The sequence below is a fragment of the Fragaria vesca genome, linkage group LG1 (genome assembly GCF_000184155.1).
Source record: "Fragaria vesca subsp. vesca linkage group LG1, FraVesHawaii_1.0, whole genome shotgun sequence".
Classification (NCBI taxonomy): Eukaryota; Viridiplantae; Streptophyta; class Magnoliopsida; order Rosales; family Rosaceae; genus Fragaria; species Fragaria vesca.
Window position 1 is genome coordinate 14197245 of NC_020491.1, and position 12715 is coordinate 14209959.

At 37.0% G+C, this 12715-nt stretch overlaps 1 protein-coding gene across 1 annotated transcript; it reads left to right on the forward strand.

Annotated features, from left to right (window-relative positions):
- Positions 1–1569: 1569 nt before the first annotated feature.
- LOC101313161 (casein kinase II subunit alpha, chloroplastic-like) lies at positions 1570–6532 on the forward strand. Its single transcript, XM_004289292.1, has 10 exons — positions 1570–1907; positions 1988–2117; positions 2575–2769; positions 3623–3780; positions 4585–4675; positions 5024–5089; positions 5456–5538; positions 5620–5683; positions 5780–5848; positions 6145–6532. Exons 1-10 carry the CDS (start codon positions 1570–1572, stop codon positions 6202–6204), a joined length of 1254 nt encoding a protein of 417 aa, XP_004289340.1. The 3' UTR covers positions 6205–6532.
- Positions 6533–12715: the final 6183 nt, after the last annotated feature.

A 12715-nucleotide genomic window follows, 5' to 3' on the forward strand; every position in this document is an offset into this window, starting at 1 on the left:
TCCTTTCTTGCACTTCATTCTCAACAGACGCTCTCTTTTTACCCCTCAGGGTTTTTACCCCTTAGGGGGTTTCATATTCTTGGTTTTCTCAATTTTGAGGAAGATTTTGATTGTTTTTTTTATCGCATATTACAACTGTGTGAATCAAACTCATAACGTCTCACTTACTAAGGGGAGACTATGCCGCTAGACCAAATTATACTGGACAGATTTTGGTTGTTTTGCTTCAATGGATTTCGTAAAACTTTCTCTAAAATGAGAAATGTGATGGTAAAAACCATATTTGCAACAGACTCTAAAATTAAAGAAAAAGATTTAGGAAATGATTATGAAATCTCTACAATAGGGAATTTGTTGGAGTTAGAGAAGAAAATTGTTTAAAACTCTAACTTTGTTTCCCTATAAAAATATAGAGGGAACTTGTTGGAGATGCCTTAACTTTTTAAGGAATTTTGTAGACATTATTTATTAGTACACAAATCGTAGAAATTTTCCACGTACCTTTTAATGTTCACCTTCTAAATTTATGTCACATAAACATAACGAACTTTTGTTTATCGTTAGATTTACACCCAAAGCATATTTTATCCTTGTTCAATCACTGGTAATGTAAACATTGATTTTCACAAGCGTGTATCCATACCCAAACATCCAAACAACAAAATGCAAAGACAATACAAGACTCGTGAACTTCAGGCCCATACATAAGTGAGAATACGAGATATTTAATGATCTAACAATATCTAATAGACGTATCTTGTACGTAGATGCATATGCCTAAATGGTCATATTCAGCACCATATAAACTGGACATAAGCGCCAAACTGGCCTAAACCGCCCACACCATCAATAAGGCTGCAGTAACAACTTTCGGTAGCCGTCAAGTCTCACCCGTTAGGCTCCCAGACGCGCCCTCACCCGCGCCGCCAAGAAGTCATTTGTCAAGCCCATTTGGGACCTTTCTCACATCGAAGATAAGTAAAGCTCAACCGTTTCCTTAGGCTATAAAACATATCATTCTCTCTCCGTAATAACTACACATTTATTACTTATCTAACCGTTACTTTGTTAACATAAATACATTAACTAACTTAGACATTAAAGTAACAGACCGCCAGACACGGTCTCCTCTCTTTTCCTAACAGGTGTCGGTATGCGTTAGTAGTATTTGCAAGATATAGCGGGATCCTCAATTGTTAGAGATAAACCCACTACATCAACAATCTCATACAATAAATCATTCCAACAATGCAAAGCGATTACATCCTCTAATAAAAATAAGTTGACATGACAAACATCATCATCAAACACCATGAATCATGAGGGTTTGAGTAGCATATAGAACACAAATCCAACACCAACTCTCCTTGTTCTCTATCACCCCCACACATAATAAGCTGTTTAAACACATAAATATTTAAAATCCAACCCCACAGAACAAAAAATTACACAAAAAAAAAAAAATACAAAACAAAAAACAATAAAGAAAAAAGAGAGAGAAGAGGGAGTCTTGGGGCATATCTTGGGTCCTTGTTTCCCACTTTTGAAAATTTTAGGGCGATTTGATTGATGGCCATAAGGCCCTCCTTGGAATTCACCGTCTCCAACCACCACAAGCTCCTCTCTCCTTTCCTCCTCACCCGCCCTTCCTTCTTCTCCGCTTCTCCCTCCAAGCCTCTCCTCCTCCTCCTCCTCCGCCGCATCGCTTACTCCGCGACTCCCCTCACGCGCCCCAACCCCCACCGCCCTCAGCGGCCGCTCCACCCGCCCACCGAAACCCTGGCGCAGAAGATCTGTAAATCGATTCGCCGCCCCGGCGCCGCCTCCAAGGCCCGGATATACTCCGATGTCAACGTCATCCGCCCCAAGGAGTACTGGGACTACGAAGCCCTCACCGTCCAATGGGGGTCTGTTACTTGTCTCTCTCTCTCTTCCGTTTTTGATTCCACTGTTGAATAGTGTGTTGATTTTCGATGTGAATTTGCAGGGAGCAGGACGATTACGAGGTGGTGAGGAAGGTTGGGAGGGGGAAATACAGCGAGGTTTTCGAGGGGGTTCACTGTACAGATAACGAGAAATGTATCATCAAGATTCTCAAGCCTGTTAAAAAGAAGAAGGTCAGAGAGAGTTTCAAAAGCCATGTGGTTGCGATTTGTGGTTTTTAATGTCCTTGTGTGTGTGATATAGACTTGCTTGTTGCTTGGTTGCTAAGTATGAGTTCTTGGTTGTGGGAACTAGCTCAGTGTAGATATGATTATATCATGCAAAAGCACAAGTCTTGTTGTCTAGTGCAGTATAGTCACTAATACTTTGACAGGTTAATAGGATTCATTATAGTTAAATTACCTTTATGGCTTGCTCGTAGAATAATGAGATATGCTTTAGGCATAACTGGTTTTGATAAACGGCTTGTACGCCCGGCATAAGATTATGGTGTTTTTGGATTCATGTTGTTGATAGCATAGTCTAGTTAGTCTTACATTGGTTCTCTGTGGAGGGAGATTAACATATTCTTGTGTAATAGCTCTTTACACATGCCATGTACTTAACATTTAACTGTGTGCTAACTTGCAGATTAAGAGGGAGATTAAAATATTGCAGAATCTTTGTGGAGGCCCGAATATTGTGAAGTTGCTTGATATCGTCAGAGACCAGCAATCAAAGACGCCAAGTCTTATTTTTGAATATGTGAATAATACAGATTTTAAAGTGCTGTATCCAACACTTTCAGACTATGACATACGATACTACATCTATGAACTTCTCAAGGTAAGCTTTCTATTCTTGCTCTGCAACAAGTAGCGTTGGTGATTGTTTCACTTAAAATAAGCATTGTCACCACTCTTTTGTTCTTTGTTATGTACTTATGTTCTTTTTTCTGCCCACTTTATTTTGGAAAGTTTGAAACGTTGCTGACTATACACAAATTTGGAATATAATGGTATCATTTATAGACACAGTTATTTCTTATCTTTGGTTTGTAGTATGCATTTGAGTATATTTTAGCATGAGGCAATAGGCTGGCTGCATATAGTTTACCTATCTTTGAACTAGCCTTACTCACTTCCACCCATAAAGTTGAGGACTAATAAGCAGGAGAGAATCCTGTCTTTTGGAGCGTATAATCTTAAATGATTTACGAAATACTCTTCTGCTTGTATGTGAAATATTGTGAGGACATGGTGATCAGGTGGTGTGATAGGAGAACAAGGTTTCAGCAGAATGGGGATGAGGCATTTAAAGTGATCATGTTTATAATACTTGATTCTTATCTTTAATCGTGAATCTATTTCCTTGAACCAAAAAAAGGAAATTCAGTGAGATTCCAGTTTTGAATGTTCTTATGTATAAAGAGTCTATAAACATTCACAACTCAATTACATATAGGAGATTCATACGAAAAATGGATAATTATCTATTTGAAGCATTTATACATGTACATTATAATTTAGGAGCTCTCTGTAAGATCTGTATTTATTTTTTCTTTTGTAGTTTGTATTTGAACCATTTGGTGCATGTGTGTTTCATAGTGCTCCATATGTGCTGTCATTTTCCAACTCAGAATTTCAGTTCTTCAACTTCTAAGATATATCAACTCTGTCTTCTATTGATCTCTGTGTAGGCTTTGGATTATTGCCACTCACAAGGTATTATGCATCGAGATGTGAAGCCCCATAACGTTATGATTGATCATGAGCAGCGTAAGCTGCGCCTTATTGATTGGGGCCTTGCAGAGTTCTACCATCCTGAGAAAGAGTATAATGTTCGCGTTGCTTCAAGGTTGTTATCTATTCTTTTTACTTCATGACACATCATTAAGTTTGTTATTGTGGCCATTATCTGTGTTGAAACTGCCGTAGTCCTTATTTTTCTTTCTAAGCATTGCTCCTGCAGAGCCTTGTTGTACCCATAAAATTTGATTTAATGTTCTAAATGTTAAACTCAATATTGTATTTGAAGTCACATATAAGTCAAATTTGATAGTTTATCTATACTATATACATAAGTGTATATGGGGAACCAATTGCTTTGATGGACTTCTCTTGTGACAACTAGGTTGGTTTGAGAATAACTTTTAATTGGTTAAGAAAGAAGCTTCCCTCCCTCCCAGCGTTATTTCGTCACAACTATTGGCCGACATGGTATGGGGAATTATGCACACGTGCAAATAGGCAGGCTGTAATTTGGGATTGGAATACATGCAATCTTTTTTTCTTTTTTTTTTGGGGGGTGAGTGCTTTCCAGTACATATTATGTAAATGATGTACAAAATAGTGGTGCAAGTTGAGTTCCATTTATAAATCTGATTGATATCTCGTCGCCTGCAGCAATGTAGAAAGAGAGGAATGATTCTTGACATAGCTAGTAAAGATTTGTCTAACCATGTCTCTTACCTTTAGATAAATTATGTGCAGTAATATATTACTGGCTTCAAATTAGCAATATTGCTACCATTCATTAGTATTAAGTTCAGGTTTGTTGTTTATGGTTTGACTACATCTTCTACATTTGAACTAGCACTGTGAAACCTCTTGGCAGTTTGTTTTTGTACCTTATGGTGTTCCCTGATTGAACATTTTGCAGGTATTTCAAAGGTCCGGAGCTTCTTGTTGATTTACAAGATTATGACTATTCTTTGGACTTGTGGAGTCTCGGTTGTATGTTTGCTGGAATGGTAAGCAATTTCCACATTATTCTTCTGCTTAGATATGTAATATATCAGATACTGCTGTATTGTTGCAGTTTTGTGATGGTATATTATATCATCCCCAATCACTCGTGACAGTATGAGCTTATAATCTTTTACTTTTGATTGGGGTGCTTCAATATCTGCAATGGCGTTTTTAACTACAAATAGTATTTATATGCAAAGAATAGTATTTCTTAGTGATGCATGGACCATGGATCTTGATCTGTTTGATCTTGATCTGGTGGCAGATGGCAAGGAGGTTCATAATTTGATACCATGTCAAGAAATGAACTGCTGTCTTGTGATGCTTATGCTTGAGCTTGTTCTATACAGATATTTCGTAAGGAGCCATTCTTCTATGGACATGATAACTACGATCAGCTAGTGAAAATAGCGAAGGTATGTATGCTATCACGAATCTGTCTAATATATTTGCTTTTATTTATATTATATGGTCAATCTTCAGCCTCTGTCCTGCTCAACTCCTTCATGTTGTGTCACTCTCCTAGCATCGATCGGTAGTTTAGTTGATTTTGGTGAATGAAATACTTTTCCATAGGCCTTAGTAATGGAATTGCCAATAAATGTATTGGTGTGCTGTGTTGCATGTATTCTTTTTTTTTTGTGAGTATGCTGGTGTGTGTACACTTGTGACTCTATATGTTTTTTTTTTAGTTGTAATCTGTTAAAAGTATCACTTTAGTCTATGCATGTTGTTTTTTTATACAAGAAAAAGTAATCATAGTTTTTCCTGCTTATCTACAGGTACTTGGAACCGATGAATTAACTACTTATCTACACAAGTATCGCATAGAGTTGGATCCACATCTTGGTGCTCTTGTGGGGAGGTAGTGGTTTCTCCTGTAGTTATCATTTTCTTTCTTATTTTATCAGGAAGCCTTACTATTCTCTGCTTTAAATTTCTGAAGGCATAGCAGGAAACCATGGACAAAATTCATTAATGTTGATAATCAGCATTTAGCAGTTCCTGAGGTAAGCTCTCTCTGATGATGGTGAAAATGTTCAATTGTTCTCTTTCGGTTTCGAGTTGTCAATAGCCTTTATTTATTTGTTTGGTGCTTTCTGTAGGCCATCGATTTTGTAGACAAGTTGCTACGTTATGATCACCAGGAAAGGCCAACTGCAAAGGAAGCGATGGTAAATTTTAGCCCTTATGTACATAGTAAAGGACATCTTCTCCCTCTGTTCTGGTCCACTACTTTTTCTTGATAGATGTTTTACTGTCAAATTGATGCGACAGCATCAGCACTAAGTTTTTCATGCTATATGAACATGGGGTTCTGGCCCTGTAGCTCTGTACAAAGTCAAAAGAGCCAGTCCAAATCTCATGTTTGAAGCAGGATTTAGAATTTGGAACTCTGCTAATTTGTGTTGTAAAATATATTTTATACTCGATTGTAAAATATTAAGCAAATTGTATGTATTTCATGCAGGCCCATGCTTACTTCTACCCAATTAGAAATGCAGAAAGCAGCAGAGCTCGTACCCAATAGATGCTTGTTGAATCATGGTGTCTTCTTTGTGGCGAATCCACCAACCGTAATTTCTGCCCCGAGTTTTTCTTGTGGTATTTGAGTGCAGATATAGGGTTTGCCAGTGTTTGGGTTGTCATAAAACTCGGTTTTGATAAAAACTCATTATGCTGTTAGATTTCTGTGTACTTGTTAGTCCATTTTTGTGTGCACCCCAAACTGTGAATGTATTATTTATCTGATTCAGGCAGAATTTAACTCCATTCCTTTTCAATCAATGAAAGATCAATGTGTGCTTTGTGAACTCCATTTTTGTCGATCAATGAAAGATTTGTACTGTTATTTTGGCTGGAGTATGTGCTCTTTGGTTCCCACCATTCTTCTACATAATTGGGAGATTTATTTGTAGCTACTGTGCTTGCAGAACATATTTTGATCATCCGATAATATTATTTATGAAACTTACCTGATAATGAAGCTCCTGGCGACGCTTCAGTACTGAGTACTGACAGAAGTGGTTTCCTTGAATTATGGATCAAGATCTCTCTCCCTTCAAGCTATAAGTTTATCATCTCCTTTCTTAGCCTTATGTTGAGAAATCTTTGCTGAAATTTCAAAAAAAAAAAAAAAAAATAGGAAATCCAGTACCCTCAAATGGATCCGTAGGATTGTATCAACCTTCCTCTGAAACAGAAACTTGGCAGTTCCCACTTAAATGACATCATGGATTGTTGCAAAGACAAACTTTTTGTAACCGAAACTTAGAGGATCCAAAATTTCATACGTAAATGCATCATGCATATCTCTGTTTGTGCTGAATTTGGCCTAGTAATTAGCAAATGTATAGTATAGGTTGGAGGTTGCCTTGAAAATTTTGGTGACCAGCACCTTGGAACAAAATTGCAGACGCAACATTCAATCTTTTTGTCATGGGATTGTCAATTTGACGTTAGCTCATTTGTCTAGCGATGAACTGGGATTCTGAGAACGATCTTATCCTTAGCTATATTCATCATTTTATTTGAGTTTATTGATTATGTGTAGTTTGCTTGTAGTTACACGGTTTTAGTTCTTATACACTCGCAGTATCTATTTGAGGTTTTGAACCAGTACACATTTTTGCGATAGTAGTAGCTCCACCAGCTAGTGGAAGAAAGGCGGAAAGATACATATTCCTCCTAGCAAATTTTAAGATGATTCTAGTCAATACATGAAAGGGAAAAGAAATAGAATGAGACATGTCATATGATTGACCCCAAAGGACAAAGATCCCCCACAATCCCACATCATATCCCTATAGAAAGTGAAAAGACATAACATCATATCTCTGGCTAAACCCCAAATTTAGATTTAGGGGGGATGGTGTCCCTAGTCTTATTAGTTTCATGGGTCCTTGTGCTTTGCCCTTTCCTAGAATTTCCAACACAAAAGAGGAAAAAGAGTAAAACAGAATCAAGCCTTTGTTTATCTTGCTTGCTCTCTTATGTCATTTCTCTCTCCTCTCCTCTCCTCTCCTATATCTAACTGTTTCTAGGGTTTTGAGGTCCTCCAACCCTCCCACAAATCCAGTAGCTTAAGGGATATGTCCTGATTAAGGTAATTCCTATGATATCCTTTCTCCCTTAAGTTCACAAGATCAGTCCCACACTCATTGAGAGCGTGCTTCACAATCTCACTCACATAACAAAATGACTGTAGATTCGATCACTAGCTCTAGTGTGCATCAAGCCAAATATGTGGTTTATTATAAACACCTAAGTTGACTGAAGGTGGGGATTGGGGATGGAGTGTAACCTAATAATTGGAGACAAAGTTAAGACATAGGACTTGAGCTTATGCGGTTATGAAACATTTGGCATATAATCCGATATTGGGAACTGGTATAAAGGGGACCATACACCATTCCAGCTTCATGTTACACTAAAATATATAATGCTCGATGCTAATGTAATTTTCATTTTCCAGGTGATGATACATATTACTAATTAACATGACTAACAGGGCAAAGGAATAAACTATCAATCTGAAAGATTTCATACTAGGTCAAAATACGTAAAGATCGACCTACTTTGTCATAATTATGATGATTAAGTAATGCGTGGTTCTTATATATGTTTCACATGTTGAAGACTTGTTTGTTGGAATTACAAGGCAATGTCGATCACTTATTGTGTTCGTTTTATGATAATTAATTACTTTTTTTGCATCTAATAATACAGGAGAATTCCATGAAGAAAAAAAAAAAAAAAGAATACATGGCAGAGCAAAAGGAGAGCGAGAGACAGAGAGAAGGAGGATGGCAGAATCCAAGTGATCGAGTCCAAGAGCAGTATATATGTGTTTTTATACTACTGTTTAATCCCAAAACTATACAGAATGTAAATTCTTGCATGCATTTTCTTTTACTAGAATTACCATATTCATGAAAGAACAAAAAAAGGATTGATGATGATGAAGTCAGGATGCATGATGGCATATGCGCGCAGGCAATACATAATAACTTGGACATATATGCATGAACATCATGGAATTTGGTGAAATTGTTTTTTATCCGGAAAATAACCATAATATACATGCAGATATATATAGGTAAATTTTAATTTATTTTATCAAATAGATATATATGCATTAATGTCTCTATTTAATCCCAAGCTTTTTGTTTCGGTACGTTTTGTTTCACTTTGTTTTGTTTCTTATACATCAAGCAAATGAAAAATGCAGAAAACTAACTGAAGGGATCGATATATATACAGTAGTTCATCTTTGCAGGGATAACGCCAATGATCAAATAGTTAAACTAGTTTTTTTTTTAGTCGTTACATGCAGTAAAGAAAGGGGAAACAATGAGCTGTAGTCTGTACGTCACTTGACAGGTTGCAGTAATTTACTAAACAGATTTGTCTGGAAGGTAAGTTTTTATTTTACTCTACTGTGTACGAGTCCAAGATGATCAATGACCGATGATCATCCTTCTATAGCCAGCTGTATGCTGAACAATGGACCGTCTAGAACAAATTGAAATCTCAATTCCAGCTTGTTTGTGTTTTGCATAAGGTTAGCAAAAACTGAATCGATGAATTGTTTTATCTGCCAAAGATATTATATATTTCTCCCTTAGATGCTTCCAGCTTTTGAAAGAAGCTGCTGGCGGGATAGGCTGTAATGCTGGTGAACTAAATCTTGACCAGCTGCATTTGTTATTGTGGTAAAGGCTTGGAGATTTGTAGTGATGAAAGGAGATTATGATGCTGCTCAAGTGCCAAGTGATTGAAGTGTATACAAAAGTCTAGCTTTCGTGAAACTGTTTAATTAACACTTGCGATCTATTTTGGCCGGCTGTTTCTTTCTACTAGCTCATTTTCATGGATCATATGTAGCTAGCTCTTAGACAACAAATGAAGTACTTTTTTTTTTCTGAGCAGACCAATATTTTTTACTCCCATTTCCAATCTTCCACAATCGTAATCAGACTCACCTGCAGTCCATGAGTAGTGTCATTAGCATATATGCCCGTGAAGAACACTAACAGAAGCAAACCCTACAAGTTGTTTTCTAGCCTGAGAAGTCCACACTACAGGCCGCTAATTCAATCGCTTTCGCAATGTGGTTTGAGATGCATTCAAACCAACGCCTTAATTGTATATTGTTCTCTTGTCAGATTTGCATATCGAGTAAACCCTAGATATATGGCTTGTGATTGAGTCTTGAACCTATATAAAAATAAAGAGGTCATTGATTTGGTCTTGGCAGAATGAAAGGTCTTGTCAAAATTATGCAGACATGGCAAATATAGATAGATTGAGAGATGAGATCGAGATGGGTCAAATAAAGGCACTTCGATCTGGATGAGAAGAGAAAATAGATGAGAGGAGAGGAGGAGAGACATGTTACAATAATCTTAGGGCATGCAGTGCCCTAGTGTCGGACTCTTACCGTACAATCATGCCCTAATGAAAACAAATGCCCGAAATGACAGCTCCTAAATACACCCCCCTCCACTCGTATCACTCCTAATCTTCCCTATCTCTCTCTCTGACTTCATTGTCTCCCTCTTCTGCCCAATTAAACCCCAAAGCTGTAAGACAAACAATTCGACAGCTAGGTTAGTTGGGAACTGCTGAGATCGACAAAACACACAAGAATCCGATTTACCCTATATCAGCTATTACCTTCAACCGTAAATTATGCCATTTTTTCTTTCAAACATAAAAATACGAAGTTACAAGTTACAACAAGATCAACATATAGAGTAAATCAGTAAAAGACTAGCAAGAAATGGGATCATATTCTGTAAGATTGCTGGTCTGGGGAGGTGTTCCATTTTTATTTTTTTCTTTCTCCCTAGCTTATCGGGTTTTGTTCTTACAGATCATTCTAGGTCATCATGGGGGTACACAAGGTGAAGCCTATAGGTCGCATGACATCGATCACAAAAGCATGTAACGAGAAGGGAACAAGGGTCTGTTTAAGGAGGCTCTTATTGCTATAAAAAATTTGCACTTTCGTATATATGTTAGACCAGAAAATCCAGTTTTGCCGGGGTCAATTTAAGGTCTCGATGCCAAAGAAAACCTAGCTAGTTAGATAGCGTTGAGCACCTTGACACTGTCTAATAATCAAAGTGATAATCATGGCCACCTTTGCTTTCTTTATTCACACAAATGAAGCACAAACAATAACAATAGCAAAGAGGGCAAAGAAGCTGCATGGCAAGATCTAAACCAACTATCGCATACCATGCGTACTTTTATTCCTCGAGCCACTCTACTATCCACTACTCATTTTCCTCTCCTGCTTTATTAATCTAATTCTATAAATAATCAGAATCAAAGAGTAATCATTGGACGTATTAGCTACCTTGCAATGCATGGTGATATACCGGTCACAATTTAAACAAAAATCGATAAATACATATTACACATTGTCGAATGAAAATTAATTCGACATGCATAATATTCTTTTTTGATAAAAAAACCGAATAAAGTAGTTGAATTATCTTGTGTGGTAAAGTCGGTCTAGCTGCTTAAAATGAAACCCCTATATTTGAAATTCGAACTCCTATCAATTTGTGACAAGCAGGTTTGAGCTAGGGATCTCGATTTTGTGCGCTTGCGGCTGGATATAAGTTTTGTTTTACTAAGATACTCTTGTGAATCTCAGTCCTAATGCTGACTAGGTGAGTGTGATTCTAACGTAACCAAAATGGCGTGATTACTATCTCACTCGAAAGATTATAGTTGCACCTCCAAATTTTACTGCGTAAAACCTCCCATCTTACTAATAGAAAAAAGAAGTAGTTGAGTCAAACCATGGTCAAAATATTCTTCTTTTCCAACTGTCATATGTAGTTTTTAATCAAACCCCAATACAATTTTGCGATTTGGTCGTTCCCATAGGGCAACACAAATTTACAAGATCATTGTGTTTGCCTAGTTGACTCCATTTTTATATCACTTAGGGTTTCGGATTAAGCCTCTAATTTCCCCATGCGACATCCAAATGCGACATAATAACCTAATACTGCTAGGACTTGTTTGGCACCGGCCCTACAATCCTGGCTGTGCTTCACAAACATTTGAAAACTCATAATCAAATATAAGGCACGTACGGAGCCTTAGATTGATCGCAATGAAAGGGAACAAGATCCCTAAACACCATGGATTTCGAGGCATTTGTCTTGGCATTTGTCCCTAACTGTTCTCCTCCCCTCGTATATTTTGGTTAAACATGATACGTGTCGCCTACCCATGTTCTTCTTTTTTTGACCAGCACTGTTTTTATCATCAAACTTTACAAAGTGGTTTTGTAATTTGCGCATGACCACCTTAATTGTGGTCCTGCAATTAACGCCCTAATTAACTAGGGTTTCATAGTTTGATTGGCCAAACTAGAACAATATATGTTTGATCCATCATCGACCTAATCAAGTTTAAAATCCTCCTAATGCTCAACCAAAGCCAAAATTTTCGCCCGAATCATGTGTTCTATAATCTAGATTATGCATTGTTAATTATATATATTTAGATAAGTTTTAAGCATTATGCTCATGCATGACGATATAGATCAACTTATCGAGATCGGATCAAAGGCTAATTTGTGCTCATTCACTAACATAATGAGATTCCGAATAAAATCCCAATTAAAGACGTTAATGATAACTTAATCCCTCCCAGAGAATTATGCTCGGATCAAGTACTTAGTCAATAATTCAAAGTCTTTGCACTTTTCATTAGTATAAAAACCAGTCCTAATATTTTCCATGGATTCGATCGTAATATTCAAATAGGACGCTCCACAACCAAATGGACAGAATAACATGGCGGTAAATGTACGTGATTTGGATTCTTAGGATCGTCTTAATTAAGCCTCATAATCTCGTTATGGGTTGTTTTATTACATTACATCGTTGTGAGTTTCTAATCCCACATACATTTTTCTTTTCAAAGTATATGCATGTGGTTTATATATATATATATATATATATGCTTCTTCTATTTGAGTAACAATCATTTGAAAGAAATAAAATTCGAGC

Excerpts from the sequence above, each read along its gene's own strand:
- LOC101313161 (XM_004289292.1), top strand. The coding sequence starts at position 1,570 with ATGGCCATAAGGCCCTCCTTGGAATTCACCGTCTCCAACCACCACAAG. Across the intron at positions 4,676-5,023 it reads GTTGTATGTTTGCTGGAATG|ATATTTCGTAAGGAGCCATT; the intron begins GTAAGCAATTTC and ends TGTTCTATACAG. Across the intron at positions 5,849-6,144 it reads CAACTGCAAAGGAAGCGATG|GCCCATGCTTACTTCTACCC; the intron begins GTAAATTTTAGC and ends TATTTCATGCAG.